The 22254-nt window shown below is 40.4% G+C and overlaps 1 protein-coding gene across 6 annotated transcripts in view; it reads right to left on the reverse strand.

Annotated features, from left to right (window-relative positions):
* The window catches only part of TAPT1 (transmembrane anterior posterior transformation 1), an 87750-nt gene that overhangs the window by 45177 nt on the left and 20319 nt on the right, over nucleotides 1-22254 (reverse strand). Inside the window, exons 1-4 of one of the 6 annotated variants that reach the window (XM_019553147.1) lie at nucleotides 16267-16276; nucleotides 15881-15999; nucleotides 11581-11647; nucleotides 10722-10745 (exon numbers count right to left, since the gene is read on the reverse strand). The exons of 1 other annotated variant lie outside the window; for it this stretch is intronic. In XM_019553147.1, the coding sequence (XP_019408692.1) occupies nucleotides 10722-10745; nucleotides 11581-11647; nucleotides 15881-15890 (101 nt within the window). In that variant the 5' untranslated portion in view covers nucleotides 15891-15999; nucleotides 16267-16276. Of the gene's footprint in view, nucleotides 1-10721; nucleotides 10746-11580; nucleotides 11648-15880; nucleotides 16000-16266; nucleotides 16277-22254 lie in introns of those variants that run through there. 4 more of the 6 variants (XM_019553149.1, XM_019553146.1, XM_019553144.1 and 1 more) reach the window with 4 other exon arrangements.

Here is a 22254-nt window from a genome sequence, read left to right on the forward strand (position 1 = left end):
AGTTGTTCCCCCCCAGGTGCATCTCTATGCACTTGTCGGTATTGAATCCCATCCTATTCTCATCCACCCACCCCTGTAACCCGTCTACATCCTATTGCTGCCTATTCCTCCCTTCTAGCGTGCCCACATCCCCCCACATCTTAGTGTCATCAGCATATTTGAACAGGGTGCTATTTACCCCCTCGTTCAAGTCACTGATGAAGATGTTGAACAGTGCGAGCCCGAGGACTGAGCTCTGCGGAACCCCACTGTCCACATCCCTCCAGATCAAAAATGACCCATCCACTACTACTCTCTGGGTGGATCCCTCCAGCCAGTTGGCAACCTATTTGACTATGTGGGTGTCAACACCACAGTCCCTCAGTTTCTTAATGAGAATGGAGTAAAAGAGTGTCGAAGGCCTTCTGAAAGTCCAGAAAGACTATGTCCACTGCTACTCCTGCGTCGCATGATTGGGGCAGCAGGGCAGGCCCTACAAGGAGAGGCTACGGGACCTGAACCTGTTCAGCCTCCACAAGAGATGGCCGAGGGGAGAGCTAGTGGCCTGTTACAAACTAGTCAGGGAGGATCAGGAGGCACTGGGGAAGTCTCTGTTTCCCTGTGCACTACAAGGAGTGACTAGGAATAACGGTCACAAGCTGGTAGAGGGTATATTTAGGCTAGATGTCAGGAGGTGCTACTTGACGGTCAGGACAGCTAGGATCTGGAACCAACTTGCAAGAGAAGTGGTGCTGGCTCCTACTCTGTGGGTCTTTAAGAGGAGGCTAGATGTATACCTTGCTGGGGTCGTTTGACCCTAGTACTCTTTCCCGCCATGGCAGGGGGTCAGACTAGATGATCTGTTCAGGTCCCTTCCGACTCTACTAAGTATGAAATTATGAAACTAAGGATTTGGTGATCTGGTCATAGAAGGCCACCAGGTTGGTCTGACAGGACCTACCGTTAATGAACCCGTGTTGATTGCCCCTAAGTATAATCTCGCCTGCTGGCCCCACGTGGATATGTGCCAGAAAAATTCTCAAAAAGCTTACCCAGGATTGAGGTAAGACTAACTGGCCTGTAGTTTCCCACGTCCTCCCCTTTTTGAATATGGGAACCATGATGGCCTTCTTCCAGTCCTCTGGCACCACACCAGAGAACCACGAGTGCTCGTAAAGCCATGCCAGGGGTCCTGCAATGACCTCAGCCAATTCCCTCAGTACTCTAGGGTGGAGATCGTCTGGACCAGATGATTTGAATACATCCAGTCCTTCCAGAAGTTCCCTAACTAGTTCCTCACTAACCCTTGGCCTAGGTGCGCCTCCCTTCGGGTGTAAGGGGGGCCCGGGGAGGGGGATGACTGTTCCGGTCCCTGCTCAGGAAAATGGAAGCAAAGAAATCATTAAATATGTTGGCTTTGTCGTCTGGTGTGACGACCAAATTTCCTAGCGTGTTCTGCACGGTCCCCCCATTACCCGGAACCTTCTTTTTGCCCCCTATGTATTTAAAAAAGGACTTCCTGTTGTCCTTGATCCGGGAAGCTAGTCCCAGTTCCATTTCCATCCTGGCTTTTCTGACTGCCCCCCCTGCATCCCTGAGCAACCACAGTACAATCCTCCCTGGTGATGGCCCCTCCCTTCCATTGGGTGTGCGCCTCCCTTTTAGCTAGAAGACATTCCCGGATGCTTTTGGTGAGCCATGGGGGCTTGTGTGCCCGCCTGCTCCCTTTGATCCACGTTGGGATTACCTCCCTTTGCGCTTGGAGGATCATCTCCTTAAGGAGCGACCACTCTTCTTGGACACCTGGCTCTCCTCCCCTCCAGGACCTCCGTGCCTCCCCAACTATTCTACTTAGCTCACTGAAGTCCACCCTCCTGAAATCTAGGGCTGCTGCCTTGCTGTAGGCCTTTGCCACCTTGCGCTGGATGGTGAATTCCGGCAGGCGATGATTACTGTCGCCCAGGTGATCGAGCACCCTCAGCCCCATCACCAGGTTGTCACCTGTGGCCAGCACCAGGTCCAACAAGGCCTCTCCCCTGGTAGGGCTGTGCACCTCCTGGGTTAGATGGAGGTCTTGCATTCTGGCTAGGAACCTACGTGAGTGGTCAGACCTGGCTGACTGCTCTTCCCAGCAGATGTCTGGAAAGTTCAGGTCACCCATCCTTTGACCCAACTACCTCTGTGAGCTGACTTAAGAATTCCTGGTCTAGCTCTTCCCCTTGGTTGAGTGGTCTATAGTAGATCCCCACCGTTAAGTCTCTTTCCCTTCGACTGCCTTGTATTCTAACCCAGAGCACTTCAGAGTGCCCCTCCTCTGATTCTTTGCTAATTGATGAGGATATGTATTCCTCCTTAATATAGAGTGCCACACCCCTACCTTTTCTCCCTGTCTTATCCCTCCTGTACAGCCTATAGCCCTTGAATAGAAGATTTGCTTCTTGTTATCTCACTCACCCCAAGTCACCTCAGCTGGGACAGCTCTGTCCCCTTCAGGACAAACACTTTGCGTTTTGTCTTAGGGAGAGCAGGGGTGGTAGCGGCAGTTGAGCCTGTGCTGCCTATCAAAGCTAGCAACTTAGCAGGCTCTGCTGGGGCTGCAAGAGGTTCCTACCTCCAGCAGGGCAGGGACCTTGGTGTGGTGGGTCTTGGGGCCCTTGACCATCTTGGTCCAACCCCTTGGCTGGACAGCGTGGGAGGTCCCCGAGTCTCTCCTTGTCCTGGAAGGCAACCTTGGTCTACCCTCCACCTCCAGGGAGTGGAGGGCCTGGTAGTAAGAGTCTATCTCCCTCTCACCATCCCTGATGGCACATAGTCTCTGGACTGTGGCCTGGGGCTCCTCCAGCTGGCGCTCCAGAGACCCCAAAAGGGAACAGATCTCACAAGGGGAGGTGGCAATGCTCCCAGTCCCCAGAGCCTGAAAGAGTGTCAGGCAGCCCGCACAGCCAAGAGGCAGAGGTTCCGTCTACATGGAGCCTGGAACCATAGGTTCTGTCTGGGTAGACGCCTCTGAGAAGCCAGAAGCAGGGGGCTGCAGACCCTGAGGAGACCCTTGGGTTGCAGTGTGTGCCCAACTATATTTTACTGGTGGTGGTCTGGCTTACTGTGACTACCTACCCTGGGGGCTCACAGGCAGGGCTATGGGCCCTCCTAAGCAAACTCTGTGCTAACTCTCGCACTGGGCAGACAAGTGCACCTGTTTGCAAAGCTCCGGTCACATAGCTCCCTGGGGGCTGGGCAAAGTAGGAGCCTGAGGGGAGGGCAGAAATTAAAATGGAATATAAAAAATTAACAGATAGAGAAAAGAAACAATATTGAATGAAGTTATGGGTAGCCACAGGGGAAAATAACGACAAACAATTTATTTATTTTTGGCCAACTAGAGCCAATATTTTAGCTACACTTTGCCAAAGGGAGCTTTTGATTCTACTGACGTTAAAATTATGGAAAAAACTGGCAATAACATCAATGTACAACGTTCTCTTACAATTTGTTGTCACTTACTACTCAAACACAGCATCTAGGGGGTTATGGGACTGGTGGTGACCTGACCACAGAAAGTTTAGGTTGGAAGGGACCTCAGGTGGTCATTTAATTCAATCCCCTGCTCAAAGGAGGACTATCCCCAACTAGATCATCCCAGCCAAAGTTTTGTCTAGTCAGGTTTTGAAAACCTCCAAGGATGGAGGTTCCACCACCTCTCTGGATATCCTGTTCCAGTGTTTGATTACCCTCCTACTGAGAAAATTCTTTCTAATATTGAACCTAAACTTCCCTTGCTGCAACTGGAGACCATTGCTCCTTGTTCCATCATCTGCTACTACTGAGAACAGTCTAGCTCCAACCTCTTCTGAATCCCCCTTCAGGTAGTTAGAGGGGATTTAATAGCAGCCTTCATCTCCTCTTTTCTAGACTAAATAAGCCCAGGTCACTCGGTTTTTCCTCACAAGTCTTGTCCCCCAGCTCCCTCACCATTTCTGTTGCCCTCCACTGGACTCACTCCAATTTGTAATGGGAGACCCAAAGTGAACATAGTATTCCAGATGTGGCCTGATCAGTGCTAAATAGAGGGAACAATCACTTTCCTTGACCTACTAACAAAACACTTAACAGTGCAGCCCAGTATTGCCATCAGTCTTCTTGGCAACAAGGACACGCTGCTGGCTCATTCAGCATAATTGTCCACATAACTCACAGGCCCTTTTCTGCAGAGTTCCTGCCCAGCCAGTCAGCCCCCAGCCTGCACTGGTGTATAGGACTGTTCTGTCCTAAGTGCAGGACTTTGCACTTGTCCTTGTTGAATCTCATGAGATTTCTTTTGGCCCAATCCTCCAATTTGCCTAGGTCACTCTGAATCCTAGCCCTATCCTCCAATGCATCTACTACTCCAGTTTAGTATCATCTACAAACTTTCAGAGGGTGCACTCTATGCCATCATCCCTGTTGCTGATGAAGACACTGCCCAATAGTTTCCAGACTAGGAAAGGAGTACATCAAGTATGCCTGCTTGCTCTGCTAGTCTTCAACTTATTCCTAAATAATTTAAATCAGGTGCTAACATGGAATCAATGCCATGCACTCATGATTTTGAAGGCCAATATCCCTCTTGCTTTCTGCAGATGAAGCACTAATTGTCACAAGGTTACAGGATGCCTTTCAACAGTACTTTGCCTCAACTAACTGAAAAATCAACAAAAAACGAAGGAATTGGTCTTTGGAAATATATCCAAGGTAGAATACATTTTATTGTAGGGAACAGAACTCTGGGTTGACCTTATTGTCTACCCAAAAAGATTTCTAATTATTTTAAGGTGGCTTCTATTTCTACCTAATTCTATATGCAGGGGGTAAGGAGAGGGAGCCCTCAGGCATGCTAAAACCAGAGTGATAAATGTGAGCACCTTACCTCAATAACACACTCAAAACTACTAGATGAAAATTAGATATTTTACACCTACCATATACCCCAACAAGTGCATTCTAGAAGCCTCTCCTTTGCCAAATAAACCCTGGTTTAAATGGTTAAACAGTATCTATATTGTGCTACAGACAAAGTGGCCTGGGAAACATATGGAGAGCCACTGATCCAGTATTTCCCCATATTTAAAACAAGACATAAATTTAAGAATTAAAGATGCCAGCATCCAGACAGATATGATGGCAGTGAGGCTGTCTTCAACTTCTCCTTTTTTAAGATCTATAAAACGCTCCTTTGGCCCAGAAACCTCTGTCTGTGGCGCAAAACTAAAAACAACAAGGGACCTTTACTAAATTGAGATCCACTCTGATCTACAGCTGTCATGGGTGGCTGGTGTCAGATTCCATATCTAGACAAAATATGCTCTCGTAGGAAAAATGAGACAGATGACTTAAAAATCATGTGTGGTCAGTCCTGTTTAGTTTTTGAAGAAATGAGGGAAATTGCTCTCTCCATTAATGGAAAATATTAAATTCTGGGCTAATGAAGAAAAAAATTTTGGCTTTTTCTTTAGAGCCTGGTCTTATACTCCTTAAGTGTATTTATGCAACTTGCACAAAGAGTAAAGCACCAAAATCAAATAGAATTTCCCCATTTTGTTTCATCATGCACTGCTTTATTTTACCTTTTCTTTGATATCATCATACATTATGCTCTTTAATCTTGTGTAAACTGGTAGAACCGATAATCTTGCTGCATTCTTTTCATAAAAATTATAATAAATATAAATGTTTTTATTTTATTTGTAAATATTTTTATTGCTCATTTTATTGTACTATTTTGGTGAAAGCTGTAAATAAAGTAATACATGATGGGAATATATATATAAGTTCAGGGTGCATTTAAGTTTTCCACTTCCCTCCACCCTTCTTAAAAATGTTGAGTTAATTGAGCATATAATAAATTCATGCTATCTTAAAATTATTACATTCATGACAATAAGAAGAAAATCCATGTCAACTAGTATCCTCAGTTAAACAACCACACATTTCAGTATACGTTAAACAGACGTGTTCAATGAAAACACTGATGAGAAAAACTGTTTTAGAACATTGTTTACAAGAATGAAGAGTTAACAAATAAATCAATTAAGGCATGCAAATTGATGCAAATGTTATTCTAAACATGTCTTAAGTACCTCTCACATGGTAGTAAGAGTTGCATCTCCATCTGCTGGCTGGAAAAAAACTAAACTCAAGCATCTAGACTCATACTAGTTTAAGAACACCAAAATGGTGCAATGAAGAAAATTACAAATCCACACACTTCAACAGTACAGGCACTGACCAGATTTATATAAATATTTTTCTTTTTGATAACATTTGTACTATATTTTAGGAACAAAGAAAAACAGCTCCAGGCACAGTGTGTACTGCCATTGGTCCTTGCCAAACTAGTCTTTGTTCTAACAGCTGGATCATTAAAGCTATTTAACATTTACTAGTGCATAAGTAAAGCAGACTACAATAACGCCTCAATTTACTGGTGTCCAGCACAAAATTAACTCTAAATCACCAGAAGTCACTGTAGTATAAAAGCCTTTCAGACAGGGGTGGGCAATTATTTCGGGTGGAGGGTCGGTTACCGAGTTTTGGCAAGCCATCAACGACTGCATAACAGGCAGCCAGGGGGAAGATAACTGTTAATTTTCTAATTTTTTTAGGGGTCCCATAGGCCGGATAGAATGGCAGCATTTTGCCCACCCCTGCCTTAACTGGCTTTAGATGCTCATATCTCTTATCTGGCTAGTACTGGTATTGATGCCACAAAAAAAGAGATGCAGTATCTACCTGCTTTTCTATAACTTTCGTGCATGCGTGCACACAAACGCACACATTTTAAAAGAGGTCAAGCTATTGGTCTCTACCAAATGTATCACAAGAAGGATCAATGACAGTATTTCTTCTATAGCCCCTCTCTACAGCAATTAGATAGCAAAAAGCAGGTAACCAACTTTCCCTTTGCCCAAGAATATTGAGGAGTGTTTTGCAATGATAGTTCACAATACCTCACAAGGTTCTTATACATAGATATTCCCTTGGCCACCCCAATAAAAAGCCATCCAACTGGGTCTGACTGATCTTCTACAGAAAATTAGAAAATTTCTTGCAAAAATAAAAGGAAAAGCAACAAAATAAAAGTAATCATTATAATTCTAATGCTGTATATTTTAGTTTTAAATTGCCACGTCTAGGTACTGTTAATAAACTTTAAAAAAAATATCAATTCAAAATGCAGCATGAGTCTATAAAGTTCACATAGGAGCAGATATCAAAGTAAAGCTCATCAAATGGTCCATCTACCTTAACAGCTACTCTCTCTACTACAGATCAGTGCTTTGGAGGTACAAAAATCAAGAACAGACATTGTATAATAATGCACCCTGGACAGATGTTTAATACACACTCTCTAATTCAAGCTAAGCACCTAATGTTTGATTTTTATTCTGAAAGTTATTATGCTTTATTAATTTTTATTTAAAGTAAACTTATCTACTAGAGATGCACCAATATAATTGGTCCATATTGTATCGGCACCAATAAAAGAAAAATTTACATTATTGGAAATTGGCTTTTTTGGGCTGATGTGGCCAAGAATGTCATTGATAAAATGCCATGTGCATGCATACAGCTAGGAATGCAGCCTGGCAGCTTGGAGAGCAGCATCCTGCTGGTACGTTAGGCGAAATGGGGGGGAAAGGGGTGCAGGAAGGGACAGATCGAGGACCCTATGATGAGGGAGTGGGGCTGGGGCAGAGAATGGAGCCACAGGAGACTTGTCTGCATGGAAGGCAGCTCTGTGTGCACCCTCACAGGAGGAACATGCCCCCTGGATCAGTGTATGGGATGAGGGAAGGCTGCCTGCTGCAGGCTTGGGGCATCAGCCTCTTCCTGGTGGGGGGCTGGGCTGGGGCGTGTGTGTGTGTGTGTGGTGGGGGATAATAGCAAATTTTGGAGTGGCTGCAGCCCCCCCTCCCAGAACTGCTGATGCCAGCCCCACTGCTCGGAAGAGGCTGGTGCAGTCCCAGGCCCACAGTGGGCAGCCTCCCTTTCTCCCTGCACAGATTTAGAGGTCACATGACCCCCATGCCTCCCCCAGTGTAAGCGCAGCAACAGTAGCTGCCCCCCTCTGCCCAGACAAGCAGCCCGCGGCTGTCCCATGCCCTGCTTCACTCCTTCCCTGACCACGGGGGCCTCTAACTGCAACCCCCCCCACACCTCTTTCCCCCAGCAGACTTACCAGCCACATGCTGCTCTCTGAGCTGCCAGGCTGCATATTAGCAATCAGATCAGTACTGGCTGATACTGCTGGTTAATTGACTATTTCAGTACTGGGCAAAAAAAAAAAAAAAAAATCTTTATCACTGCACCCCTATTATTCACATATATAATAATCTTTTGGAGATGTATTTAACCCTTAGGATCAGTCTTTTGGCAAGTTGCAGTAGTTAATTATGAATCATAAAAATATTTCCTTTAAATATTTTTTAATTGATTCTCTTTAATGCAATAGCTTATAATTTTGCTGGGCTTTTCTATTTGCTGAAGGGATAAGAGCAGCACCCATTACATGTAAGTTGTTATTGGATGCTAATATACTGTTTTATACTCACTGCCCAACTACATAAATCTTAAAATTCTCTTTATATGGAATTTGTCTGCTTATAGTATTTTTGCTCTCCTCTGGACCTTTCCTACTTTAATCTTTTTGAGATGAGGAACCAGAACTGATGGTATACCTTTCATTTGTGACATATCTGGGACTACTATAGTCCATTTCATCTTTATTTTGCACACTCACTCAGTAGGAGTCTTTGTTGAACTGTCTTTCATCATCTTTATTTTCCAAGTGGTTATAGTTTATTTAGAATTGTATATCAATGTGTACTAACTTGTATTTGTCTACAGATTCTGATCTGCTCTCATGTGATCAGAAGAGAATGTCTAGATAGATATTCCAGTGGGAAATCAGAAAAATGTCTTTGAGTGATGAACTATCTTCCTACCAAAATTCAATGTATGGTTCCAACCCCCCACCCCAAAAGGTATTAGAACTAGAGAGTCACTGTTTTTAAAACACTGACAAAGCTAATTATTTTGCCAACCTCTCTCAAAACGGATTCAGATTATTTTCACTGAAGCTTACAAAAAATTCAGCCAGAGACCAAAATGCAAAATTTCAACTGAAGTTACTAAAACTCAATTAAATTATAGCAACTGAATTTTAAGTACACTGCTATAGTTGCCTAGCATTTCTTACATGACAATAAAATTTCTACTTTTGCAAAGACAACTTTCAACTCTGACTGAATATTATAGTTGCTGTAATTCTGACTGTAGTTTAGATATATTTTCTTATGCCAATTAAATCATTTTTTTAAAGTTAAAATATTTATTAATATATAACCTGTATTAATACCTTAGATAAAATTGATTTTATTATAAAATGTTCTTATTTAAAGATTACTTTGCTGCTGCATTTTCCCCAGCAGAGACAGTGCTACAAACTAGTTAGTTTTGCAGTCTGGCTTACACATTAAAATACCTTAGTGTTAACGGTTGTAAAACTAAATGAGGAGTTTAGTTTAAACAAGAAGATTTGCTTTTGTTTTCCTACTCAGTATCAAATGCTGTGCATTCTGTGGCGAGTCAATTATTAATACATTACTTAACTAAGATTACTCAACTAATGTCATATTGCTCCCCTTTAAAAAAAAAAAAAAAAAAAGGAGTTAATTTTGTTTTCACAAAGTTTCTCTTACGCATTTATATTAATATAAAGCCACCGGTTTCAATTCTCACCCAGGTCACATTGATACAAAAAGAGTGTTAATTCATTCAAATCTTTTAAAAACCTGGACACTATTTCACAAGACGAAGTGCCAACCTGCATGATATTTGGCACAAATAAGAACAATGGGAAGTGAAAAAGCTGTTTAGTACAGAAAAAATTAAATTTAAAAACTGAAAACAGTGTATATGTATTACAAATATTAGACATATTTATATTCATTAAATCCACGTCATTAAATAAAACATTTGAATTTATAACTGGGTTTGGTCCAATCTATTCAGAGAATTTATTCTCTCTCGTATAATAGCAGACATAATTCTATAAAAGGTTCTCTCAAAATTATTTAAAAGTTTACTTGGAGAAATAATTGTGTTTAGAAATAGTTGTATTATTTCAAGAAGTATAATCAGTTTTCCTTCTCCATTTTTACTGTTACTAACGACATTTATAGGAAACTAGACTGTTAGACAAACTCCACAGCATAACTTTTTCCTCATCAGAAGTCTTGTACATCATAATTATATCTACATGAATGAACTATGATTTAAAAGAGGATTGTGACTTGAAATGAGGCATGAACAAGTTAATATTTAAGATACCTTGTTTTCAGAAGTCTCTCTAGCAATTAAAATGTCAAGGAAAACACCACCAGAATGAATCTGATGAAGAGGCATGGTTACTTACAAGAGGGAACTTGTCCAAGTTTTTCAAAAGGTATAAGAGAATCTGCTAAAAATAATCTTCTAAAACTGTTCCTGATTTCACAATTAAGACGACTTAGAAATAAAATCCATTTTGACCAGCTTTAATAGGGTTCATTGATGTCAGTGATTGCTAACAGATATCTACCACAAGTAAAGATTTAAGACAAACGAAGGGATAAATTTACCATTATCAAATTGCACTTTAAACAACAAAAGCTACATACACACAACACAGCACAAAACCATGTTAAGAATTAAATAAAACCAACCTTATTCTTAGACCTCTGTGAGGGCTGTTTCAAAATAAATGCAAAATAAGACTACGTAAATTTTAGTCAAAAAAGCTGTCAGTTCATTAATTTACTTTTAAAAAAGAAAATTAACTACCATATTAAAAACTAGCAAATGAGTAGAGAATGTTTCAAAAGATGACTGTATTTTCGTATGCAGAGAAAGGCCTAAAAGTTTTCCAAATCTTCCCTTCCCAAAACCCAACAAAATTAGTCCTTTAATTTCACATGATGAAACACGGTCAGTTAAAAAAAAAAAAAAACATATCTATCTATCTATCTATCAAGAGACAAGTTGTATCGTTCAATCGAGTAAAAAAACAACACAACACAACAAAAACAAAGCCTCCTACACACAAAATAAGATCTCTTTGGCTGAAATACATCATGTTCGATATACAACTATGATGGTTTATGCAAGAGTTAGTTAGAATATTATATAACGTGAAGTAAAACTAGGCTGGATACAATCACCAATAATCAAAACTACATCAGGAGCTATGATTTTAAATGCTGGTCAAGTAGTGCACATACACTCAATATACAAACTAGTTAAAATCACCATATAGTCAATGGCCCCAATAAGGTGATCAATGGCCCCAATAAGGTGACATGAGAAAAGTAAACCTATTCTACATAGTAAGAAATTGGTCTTTATGCGTTCCTGTACAGTGTGATGAATAATTGTGGGCATTGTATACAAAGTGTCAAGTTTCTCTATACAGGAATGCTGTTTTATCTACCTACGCTGTCCAGCTGTACAAGTAATCAGTTCATTCACACACAAGATGTGAATTTGTCTGATAGCATGGAAGGAAAAAAATCAGAATTTACTCACCATGGAGGAGTCCCTGTGACACCACATTCCATCCTATAAAGGAAGTGAAAGTGCTCTTCCCTTCGGTCTGATTTACAAGAAAGAGAGAGAAAGAGAAGGTTGTAATGTTGCTACGCTACGAACTATTATGGAAAGAGGGACACCTGTTCTGAGACTAATACAGCACATACAGAACGAAACTGGGATTTTTTTTTAAGCGATAAATCAGAATACATTCTGCTAGAAAGAGACATGTGTTTTCTCACTGAACTTAATTAGACAATTAAGGATTTGTGTATATTAAACAGCTGAAACTAGTCCTTAGCAAAAAATAAGGCTTGGGACCAAGTCTACAAAGTGAACTGAAATTTACTTTTAAGCAAGTCTGGCAACATGAACAAAGGAATAAGATCTGTAAAAGAAAAGTGAGCAAGCTTTTTTTCCCCCATAGAAAGTTCTCTGCTATAATTCTTTCCTTCAAGTAATGCAACAGATATATTTAAGGAAAAGACTAAAGCCCTGTGGTCTTTGATGAGGAGGATGGGGTATGTTACAGTTACTTTGAGGTGCATCTGTAGTAGAAGTAAGCTAAATTAGTCATAACTAGACAAAAATCTACTCATTTTTCAGAGGAAATGAAACAGAGCAGTAAGATACCCTGTATGACAAGCATGTTTAGAGAAAGTCTGTTTATTTGCTCTCAAAAAACAAAACGAGTCACACTCTTCATGAAGCATTTCAAGGGCATGCTAGTTGGGTGTTAACATTTCCTATTTATATGTATGTATTGCCTAAATAAGTATTTTCTTGTCATTTTTTAAAGGTGTAGGTCAGTAGGAACAAGAAAGCCCTTCTTTCAAGAAAGAACAAAGATGTAACTTGAGCTGGTCCTTACTGATTTCATGACTAAATTACAGGCTTCATTTTCTTTAGGGGCAAAGAGCACCCGATTTAGTATCCAAAATGTCTTGTAGAAAACAGGCAATTTTAAGGTTTCACTTTTAACACTTTGCACAACGTTCTTGTGAGCAGTAGTGGCCTGTGTCATTTCTTCAAGGGACTGTAGCTATATTAGGTTAAAAGGTCAAGGGAAAAAAAAAAAATCAACATTTCTAGAAAATGCATAGCCTGGCAGAAGATGCATTATGCCTGGAACAACTTATGTGTTGAGCCAGATCTTGCTAGTCCGAAGTGTAAAAAAGTACTTTTTATTACAGGACTATTACAAGGAAACGGTCCTCAAGCAATGTAAATATTTTAAAAGATGTTTCCGTCAAATTTCTGGAAACCTTTACAATAAATGGTTTCTGGTTCTAACACATGCTCAAGCAGCTGAAGAATATCTTGGTTAATTATCCAGAGCTTAATTTATGATAAAGACTAGCAAAGAAGGATTTTTTTTTTGATTTAGGAAAATAGGAAATATATATATAATAAAGTTATTTGAATTGTGTTAAAGGGTTGATTCACCAATTTTCCTCAACTTCCTGTGCAGTTCTGTCAAATATTTGGAGGAGATTACAGAAGATGTACATATGGAAGAAAGACCTAAGGAAGTTAAGTTTGCCAGGCTATGCAAACATGGAGGTTTGGAAAGTCCAGCAGTACCCCAAGTCTGACTATAAAAGAGATAAAAAAGACAGTTCGCATTTTTCTCAATGACAAACTTGAATTGTTCTAGCAACACATGCTTTGTGGTTTAAGCAATTCTGAGCATCTCTGAAGGTACTGTACTGACAAATACACAGAACTGGAATTTTCTCAAAGAACCAAAATCTAGACCAAGGAAGTAAGTTGCAATGATGATTTGATCATTAAGTGCAAAAGAATTTGCATTCTCTACCAGATAAAGGAAGAATGTCAGACCTGAAGAAAGAGATAGAAATGAGATTGGAAACTTTTTTAAAATATGGTAAATCTTCCTGTCCATCTCAGATAGCTTTAAGTGAATGAATGTTAGAAAAAACAGAAAAGACTACTACATGCAGTTCCTTTTTTTTCTCATTTAAGTACCTTACATAGTACCATGAATAGACTGATACCAAAAAACCCAGATCTTTATTCCTTCAAAAACAGAGCAATATAATCTTTTTCTATTTTAGAAAGAGCATTAAAAATTTCAAGGAAAAATAAAAGAGTAAAATGGACACAGAATGTTAGCCAATCTCTTTACCAAGTTCTCAATGAAAAAGAAGGGAGGAGCACTTTTATTTACTACACAGAATGGAATATGATGTTACAGCTATAAAGAAGTTAATTTGTTTGAAATAAGGGTGAGAGAACCCACTTGAATTTGAGGAAGAGAAAGTTAAAGATATCAAGTCATCTGCTTTGTAATCAATAACTTTAGTAATTGTAGATGTGTTTCACATACCTAAATGTTATTTAGATACAAATCATAGCCTGGTAATTTTTAAAATTAAAGCCCAAATCTTATTTTTTGCTATAGCAAACTGAACCAGTGTGCTTAAGTATCAAACGTGTAAAACAGAACTATGTCTAGAAACAAACTTACTGTATAATTACAGATAAAGTTACAGTGTATGGTAAACTTTAATTAAGCGTGAACCAATTTAAAATATCCATGAATTAGACAAAGCACGAGACAGTGAACTATTGTGGCATACAAAGTATTAGCAAGCTTGTCTAATGAAGAGTTTAACTAAATGCATTTGGACCTATGTTTTAAAGTGAGGCTCATTGGGAAAGTGTTTGCACATAACTGAACTTTTTTTACTGAAAGGATCCACTCCTTTAAGGACAGTGAGAATCATAGCTGCTGACGTAAGTAATAAAAATAAAAAGTTTTCCTCCTACTTATTTCCTTTAGTCCCAAAAAGTGAACAGTTAATTTCAGCAGAATAAGGTGGATTCTACTGACTCTTACAGATAATAGTTAAAATTTATAAAAAGTTGGACTGTGGACATTTGTACAACCTTATTGAAGGCAATGGAGTTGTTAAGGTGTAAATATAGTTGTCTGTCTGTTATGTTTTTATTCCAGATTATGACAAACAAATAGAAAAAATGTGTTTCCAAACTACGCTGAACCTGCAAGTCCAGCAGTAAGGTGTGAATCGAGTAAGAGTCAATAAGAATAAATCTTGACAATGCCATTTTTAAGCCACTTGAGAGTTTAACTACATTTTAATAACATCATTACAAGTTTTATATTTTAAAACATAATTTAATTGGTAATAAAAAATAAAATTGATACTTTGCTGTACATGGCGATAAAATCCATATCTGCATTATGAAAACTCTCCTAGGTTGAAGCTTGAATTTAAGGAGAAAGATAAGATGTTGAAGGCTGCCATCTAGTGATCATTTTAATAGTTTTAAAATTATCTCCAAATAGGCACACAAAATTTCCATGCATATAAAAGATGCTTCAAAAGCCATGGCTTTTTTGTGAAATCATCAAACTAATTTCATTTTGTTTTACAAGATTGGTTCTAAAATAATATATTTCAAATAACGTGTTTTGTTAAACACTACATGAATGTATTACAACTGTAAATTGCCCACAATTATCAGGTTGAAGTACAGCTTGTGGAAACACAATTCAATTAGCTTCACACACCTATTTATCCAAATAAAAATTCAGCATGGGCACCAGCCCTGGAAATTCTCACCAATCATATACAGTATATTCCAAATCTTGTATAAAGCCCAACTAGAGATAGATCCCTTTTCAGAATGAGATTAATAGCTTTCTAAAACTTTTAATACTGATCTAACCTAACAGCCTTGGAATGAAAGCCTGTATATTCATTACCAATCCCACAAAAGCCAGTTCCTTAAAAATCCCATTAATGAACTACCACTCCATTTCCTTAAATAAATATCATGCATCTTATATTGCTACCCTTTTTTAAAAAAGGGTTAATTTTATTTTCACAAAATTCTCTTAAGTATGTATATTAACACAGAGCCACAGGTCTCAATTCTCATCCAGGTCACATTGGTACAAAGAGTGCCAGTTCATTCGCAAGAAAGATAGTTTAACAGAATAAACCCAGAGATAAGGCTGTCTGCTGTGTCTTTTACTCATCTCAATGTACTTAAGAATAATTATGAACTTGATATAATGCAGTCAGTGAAGCAAATTGACTGAATGGACAGCACACCTAGTATCACTTCCCTGTGTTGTTTGGGGGTAAGAAACTCTTTTACAGTTCTTGAATTAATAATGGGCTGCAAAAGTCTAAGACTGAGGGCCATAAAATTAAACAAACTAATTACAAAAACTTAACTATTAGTATTCTTTAAACACTAACCATATTTTCTTTAGAAAAAAACGAAAGCAAAACCTACTTACCGTAAGCCATAGCAAGGCAGAGTGATGAACCGGAACATTGCCAAAAAAACTCTCAGAGGAAGCAGGGTGAACACATAGAGAAAAGCATCCAGGCACAAAAAGATTCCAAAAAACATCAGCTAGATCATAAAAGAATAGAACAGGTATAAACATGTCAATCCTTTTTGAACAACTTTTCATTCTGTCATAGGTTCACATAAGACCTTGATTAATCAAAACTATATATAGTTATGCTCACTTATACTTCTTTAGCCTGCTGAACTGTAACAAACAACATGCTGAACACTTGGAAGTCTGTTCAGAATAAATTCTGCTCTTGGAGGCCCAAAGAGCAGAAACTTTGGAGATTAATAGATGAAGCGTCCATGGATGTAGCTGCAGATCACCTGTTCCAATCCTCTGGTCAAGTTACACAAGTTGAAGTTTAAAATAACGAGCCACCTTTTGCACCCCTTTTAAAGAGTCTCATCTTCATCTATAAAATTGGATTTCCTATCCTTACAAAAATCTACACCTTTACATGATGAAAGGGTTTTAAATAGTTTTCCACTGGTTTTCTCCAGACCATATGCAAGGATCCAAAAATGTTACAGGGTGTGGGCGTGTTCGAAGTTATTTTCAATTTCAGAATACTAACACGCATACTGAGTGAAAGTTAGCATTTCACATAATTAGATTTGCAAGATATTTTTCATTATAGCCAAGGTACCAAGTCCTCTATGATAATTAGACTGGAACTAGACTCTGTTAGGAAGGCAGCCTGGAAATTTTGTGACAAATTGCAGTTATATTTCCACATTCACTATAACACTGACTTTTTCAATTCAGCTAATTTGCACACTCTCTCTTAGATTACTGGATATTTTATACAGATATTAAATTATATACAGAACTTTGAGCTGACACTGCATACTTGTACTACAGCTGTTGTCAAGGTGAAAGCTAAAGGTCCTCACAGATGAGCAAGGAACCAGAACAGCTTGTGGGAATGCAAAATAAACCCATTGTGTAAAATGCTGAAGACCCAGCTCCCCCTTTTGCAGGCACTATTAAACAAATACGATTAGCACTTGAGTAGAAAGGTCAAACTGTCATGCAACTTCTAAACACTGCAGTTTTAAGACACCTGACAGTTTGAGAAGCTTTCCCCCCACCTCAAAAAAACCCCACTCCTTCAGTAAAGTAGCTACAAATTAATACATGTTATACCTTACTAGTAATTAAATAACTACCAATTCATGCAGGAGACAGTGAGATTGTATTTTGGTTTTCTCCCTTTAGTTGGTTCTTTCACCTCTTCACAATTCCCACTTGGAAGAAGCAAGCTTTGACCTTAGCATGACAAAAGATAAGCTGCCGTTTGGTCTGCATGTGCTGTGCAAGGCTTGAGGCACACAGCTGGCAAAAACTAAGAGGCTAAGCAGACCCTCTCTTCTGTCTTTCAAAGAGCACAAAATCTGATTCAAAAGGTTTCAAGAGCTCTAGCCAAATTAAACCGTTATCATTAACAGAATTGTGCCAAACCTTGTCTTGTTTTGCTGTGGTGAATACAAACCTCTGATTTTACATTAAAAAAAAAAAGTGCCAAACCTTACCCAAGGAGGCATGCAATATAAAAGAAGCCTAGTTTTCTCCCTCTGGCTGAGGTCGTCTACTAAAAATAGCTAACTTAAGACTTTAGCATACAGGATTTATATTAAATAAAGGCCCCTGGAACACATTAAATTAAAAGCACAATAGCATCTGATCCCAAATCCTAACAATCACACGTCCTAGCATGTGTACAGGCCAGGACATGCAATTCTGCCATTTCAACTTGTCACCATATATGGAGTCCTCCACCTGCAATAGCACATTGAAAGCGTGCATGGTGCAGGCCAGCGTGGGGTTGCCAAGTGAGCCAGTTCTTAAGTGCTGGAGAGAGGAATTCAGTCAACACTCTTCATGTGGCAAGTTTGAAGCCATGCACAAGCAAGCGGACCCCTGGAAATCCACAGCCCAATTCGAGACTACAGGCTGCCCTATCTCCAAGAAAGATGCACAGTTTTCAACTTGTCAAGCAGAGGAAACAATCAGCTCTCCCTGCCCAGCACTTGCAACCCCCTGGACAACCCCAGCCTGGTTCAAGACCCTCGGGTACCCTGATCCCTATGCCAACAATCAGATGAAGACTGTCGGCATGGGAATGCTGCACACAAAGGCCTGATTTAAGGTACCTCACAAACCAGCCACAAAGATGTTCTATGTTATATGTGGAGTATCTTTGTGATTAGTTTGCCATTTTATGGGGTTGTAAGTTGGCTAAACATGTGGTGTGTTGCCATTTATGGCATGATTAACATGTTAATTGTGCCATTAATGTCTGCTAGGGGCCTGACATATAATTCTGTACCCAGTTCAGGAACACAGGAGCACTTAAGACTAACCTGCCTCATCAGTTTACTATTCCATCTTGGAGAATAGGAATCACCCAGATAAAGACAGGAAGAAATAGGAGCAAAAGCAGAGAAGCATTGGATCTATTCACTGGGGGGAAAAAGATCCAAGAAAGCAGAATAAAGGGCAGAATTCCAGTCATCCTTGCTATCCAGCACCTACATAGCACTCCTATGCTTTTCCATCAACCTTGAATAGCTATAGTTAGGGCTCTACCCAAATTGAGGAGGCAGGCAGCTGATTTCACAGGCAGATCAGAGGGTCAACCACCATATTCATGCACTTAACATGACAACCTCCCCCCCCCCCCCCGCCCCCCCCACACTCCTACCCCTGACTGGTTGAAAAGTCTGTTAGTCATATGGCCCCTGCACCTCACCATTGACTGACCCTGTGTTCCAAGGCTATTATTCATGCAGCCCCAGCCCTCCCCAACGATTGGTGGAGATGGACACGGATGTATAATAGGCAGCCTTCTTAGTCAATCAGTGGCAAGGGGCAGGGGCAGCTCTCCTTTGTGCCAGCAGCTCCCCTACCCTCTTCACAGACTGTGTAGCCAGGCACAGTGGCCATGAGAACTGCTGGCTCTCACTGGGGCACTAACAATTTATTTTTTACTAAGTCCCCACCTCCACCCACAGTTTTTACGTACCTATTTCACCAATAATGCCAGATTTCATGATTTTTGCAAAATTGCATAGCTCCATAGCTATAGAGTTCAGATATATTGAAGCCAGATGCCAACATGAAAAAAAAAAAACACAGAATATTCCAGAGAAGGTTCAAGGGATAACCACACTGTTGCAATTCCCAACTCTGATCCTGAAAACTACAACAGGGGTGACTTCTCACCCAGGCATTCTGGGGTGCATGATATGCCTTGATGACCAAGTTTTTGTATCATTCTTTGGATAGCAGTCTGGTATATTAAATAAATCCTCTGGATATCAGGCCTTCAGCAATTGCTTCAGAATTTTATGTGAGAGTGGACACAGGTGCTCAGATGTGTGGCAGCTGAGTAGGTGAGGGTATAAGAAACTGGGAGAAATTAGTTAATTGAAAATTACTATACTGAAGGGGGAGGGAGAGAAAAAAAAATAAAAAACCAAAAAACGGTTTAAGAAATGAGTCACCATAAGCTAAAACAGGAAGTCCATTTTTATTCTTTTAAAAATTGCACAAACGTAGTAACAGGTATTTCCACAGTGACTTGTAGGTTTAGTTCACGGGCTAGTGTTAGAATTCCAGAAATGGGCTAACCCAGGAAGATGCCTCAGCTCTTTGTAACCGTTAACCCTGCAGTAAATTATCTATACACCAACTGAAAAACTAAAACATGATTACACCTTTCTGTCGCTAAGCAACAGAGTATTAAAGCTAAATATGTTTATCACTAAAATGCCTCAAAAATAAGTCATCCTAGATAAAAGTGCAACAGCACTAACAGCACTAATTTATATATTTTTGATATATAATATATATACAATTATATTCTGAAGTCAGACAGAAGGCAGGGCACAAGTTAGTCTCTGAGATGCCACTCTGCCCTGCCTCTATAATTATATTCTAATACACAGCTAAGATGTACAAATAAACAGGGATTAGAAGAATAGGGTTATTGCAGCTTCTCTCACACTGATACACTTTTTACACTGGGCATTTTCCAATGTTTTATTTAAGAAATATACACTATACAATTCACTTTTGTATATATATTTTCAAAGGCATTCTCCAAAATGGAAAACAGTGTTTAATTTTAAATGCAACAGATAACTAAATCTTCAATTTCACAGCAGTTTGGCCTACTACTTCTATATCTGCTCTTGGAAATTAACAGGCCAGCTGGAACAGACTACTCAGCTAATATTACCAATCCATTTCATTAGTATTCAGAATAATTTCTTAAATAGAGAACACTTCCATTTCTTCCAAAAAATTTTAATTTTAGACATATATAGTACAAGTTCTTTTATCTAAATGAATTAAACCAGAATTCCATATAACCGAGACAGTTGTACTAGCCCTGTTCACTCAAAGTCTACTACAGACCTCCCACCCAAAGTCAAGAGCTTGACCAGGAGTTCACCCGGGAACTGGGTGTGGCAGCATGCTCCAGACCATGGTTCTCATGGGTGACTTCAATTACCCAGACATCTCGTGGGAGGATCACTCAGCAAAATCTGAGGGGTCGCAAAACTTCCTATCGTGCATGGATGACCTCTATCTGACTCAAGATGTCTACAGGCCAACGAGAGGTAAAGCCCTGCTCGACCTCGTACTGGCTACTGGGGGCGACCTAATTGGCGACCTAGTGACCGATTGGAAGCTGGGTGACAGCGACCACGAGCTGATCACCTTCACCATCTGCTGTAAAGCTGTCAAGTCAGTCAGCAACACAGAAGTCCTTGATTTCAGGAAAGCCGACTCTGACAAGCTCAGAAGGCTTGCCAGTGGGCCCTAAGAGACCATGACCCCAGGGGAAGGGGAGTTCAGGAAGAGTGGTTGCTCCTTAAGGGAACGATCCTCAGTGCACAAGCTAATTCTATTTCATCTTGGAGGAAAGGTAGCAAGAGGGCACAGCAGCCCCCCTGGCTCTCCAGGGACCTAGCAGACCTCCTGAGGCTAAAAAGAAAGGCCTACAAAGGATGAAGGATGGGATTCACTTCCAAGGAGGAATATTCTGCACTGGTCCAGTCCTGCAGGAAGCAAATCATGAAAGCCAAGGCTGCAACTGAACTCCAACTATCTTCCAGCATCCAGGACAATAAAAAGTCCTTTTTTCAGCTATGTGGGGAGCTGGAAGAAAAGCAAGGGCAACATTGGACCCTTGCTGAACCAGATGGGACAACAGACAACTGACGCCCAGGAAAAAGGCAGCCTATTAAATGGTTACTTTGCTGCGGTCTTTCATCAGTCCCATGGGATGCCCATGCCCACTATGGGACAGGGAAGTCCGGGTGCGGGTGACCCCTGCTCTCCATAAATGCCGACCTCGTGAAGGAACAGCTCGAGAGGCTGGATACCTTCAGGTCAGCTGGCCCTGAAAATCCATATTCCAGGGTACTCAAGGAGTTGGCTAACATTATATCCCAGCCTCTGGCACGGATCTTGGAAAACTCTTGGCACTCTGGTGTAGTGCCCGAAGACCAGAAGGCGGCCAATGTGGTGCCTATCTTGAAGAAAGGGAGGAAAGTGGATCCGGCAAACTATCGGCCCATCAGCCTGACTTCTATCTCGGGGAAGATCTTAGAAAAGTTTATTAAAGAGGCCATCCTTAGAGGACTGGCCGACACCAACATCCTGAGGGATAGCCAGCACGGGTTTGTGCAGGTAGGTCCTGCTTGACCAATCTCATTTCCTTTTACGACCAGGTGACCTATCACCTGGATAAGGGAAAGGAAATTGATGTCATATCTTGACTTCAAAAAAGCTTTTGATCTGGTATCCCATGATCACCTCTTGGCAAAACTGGCCAATTGTGGCCTTAGGTCCACCACGATCTGCTGACTGGGAAATTGGCTCCGTGGTCAGACACAAAGGGTAGTAATTGATGGAAGTCACTCATCATGGTGTCCTATGATCAGTGGGGTCCCTCAAGGCTCTGTCCTTGGACCCGTATTGTTCAACTTCTTCATTAACGATGTGGACATTGGAGTCAGGAGCAGACTGGCCAAGTTTGCCGATGACACCGAACTTCGGGGCAAAGCATCCACACTAGGAGACAGGTGGGTGATACAGGCTGACCTGGAAAGGCTCAGCAAATGGATGGACCTGGTGGACCAGTGTTAAACACTTGATGGTGTTTAACACTGAAAATTGCAAAGATCTCCACCTTGGAAGGAAAAACCTGCAGCATCCTTATAGGCTTGGCAGTGCTATGCTGGCTACCACTATGGAAGAAAGAGACTTGGGGGTCATCATTGACCACAAGATGAACA

This window comes from Crocodylus porosus, unplaced genomic scaffold (assembly GCF_001723895.1).
Source record: "Crocodylus porosus isolate Cpor-Errol unplaced genomic scaffold, CroPor_comp1, whole genome shotgun sequence".
NCBI classification, from domain to species: domain Eukaryota; kingdom Metazoa; phylum Chordata; order Crocodylia; family Crocodylidae; genus Crocodylus; species Crocodylus porosus.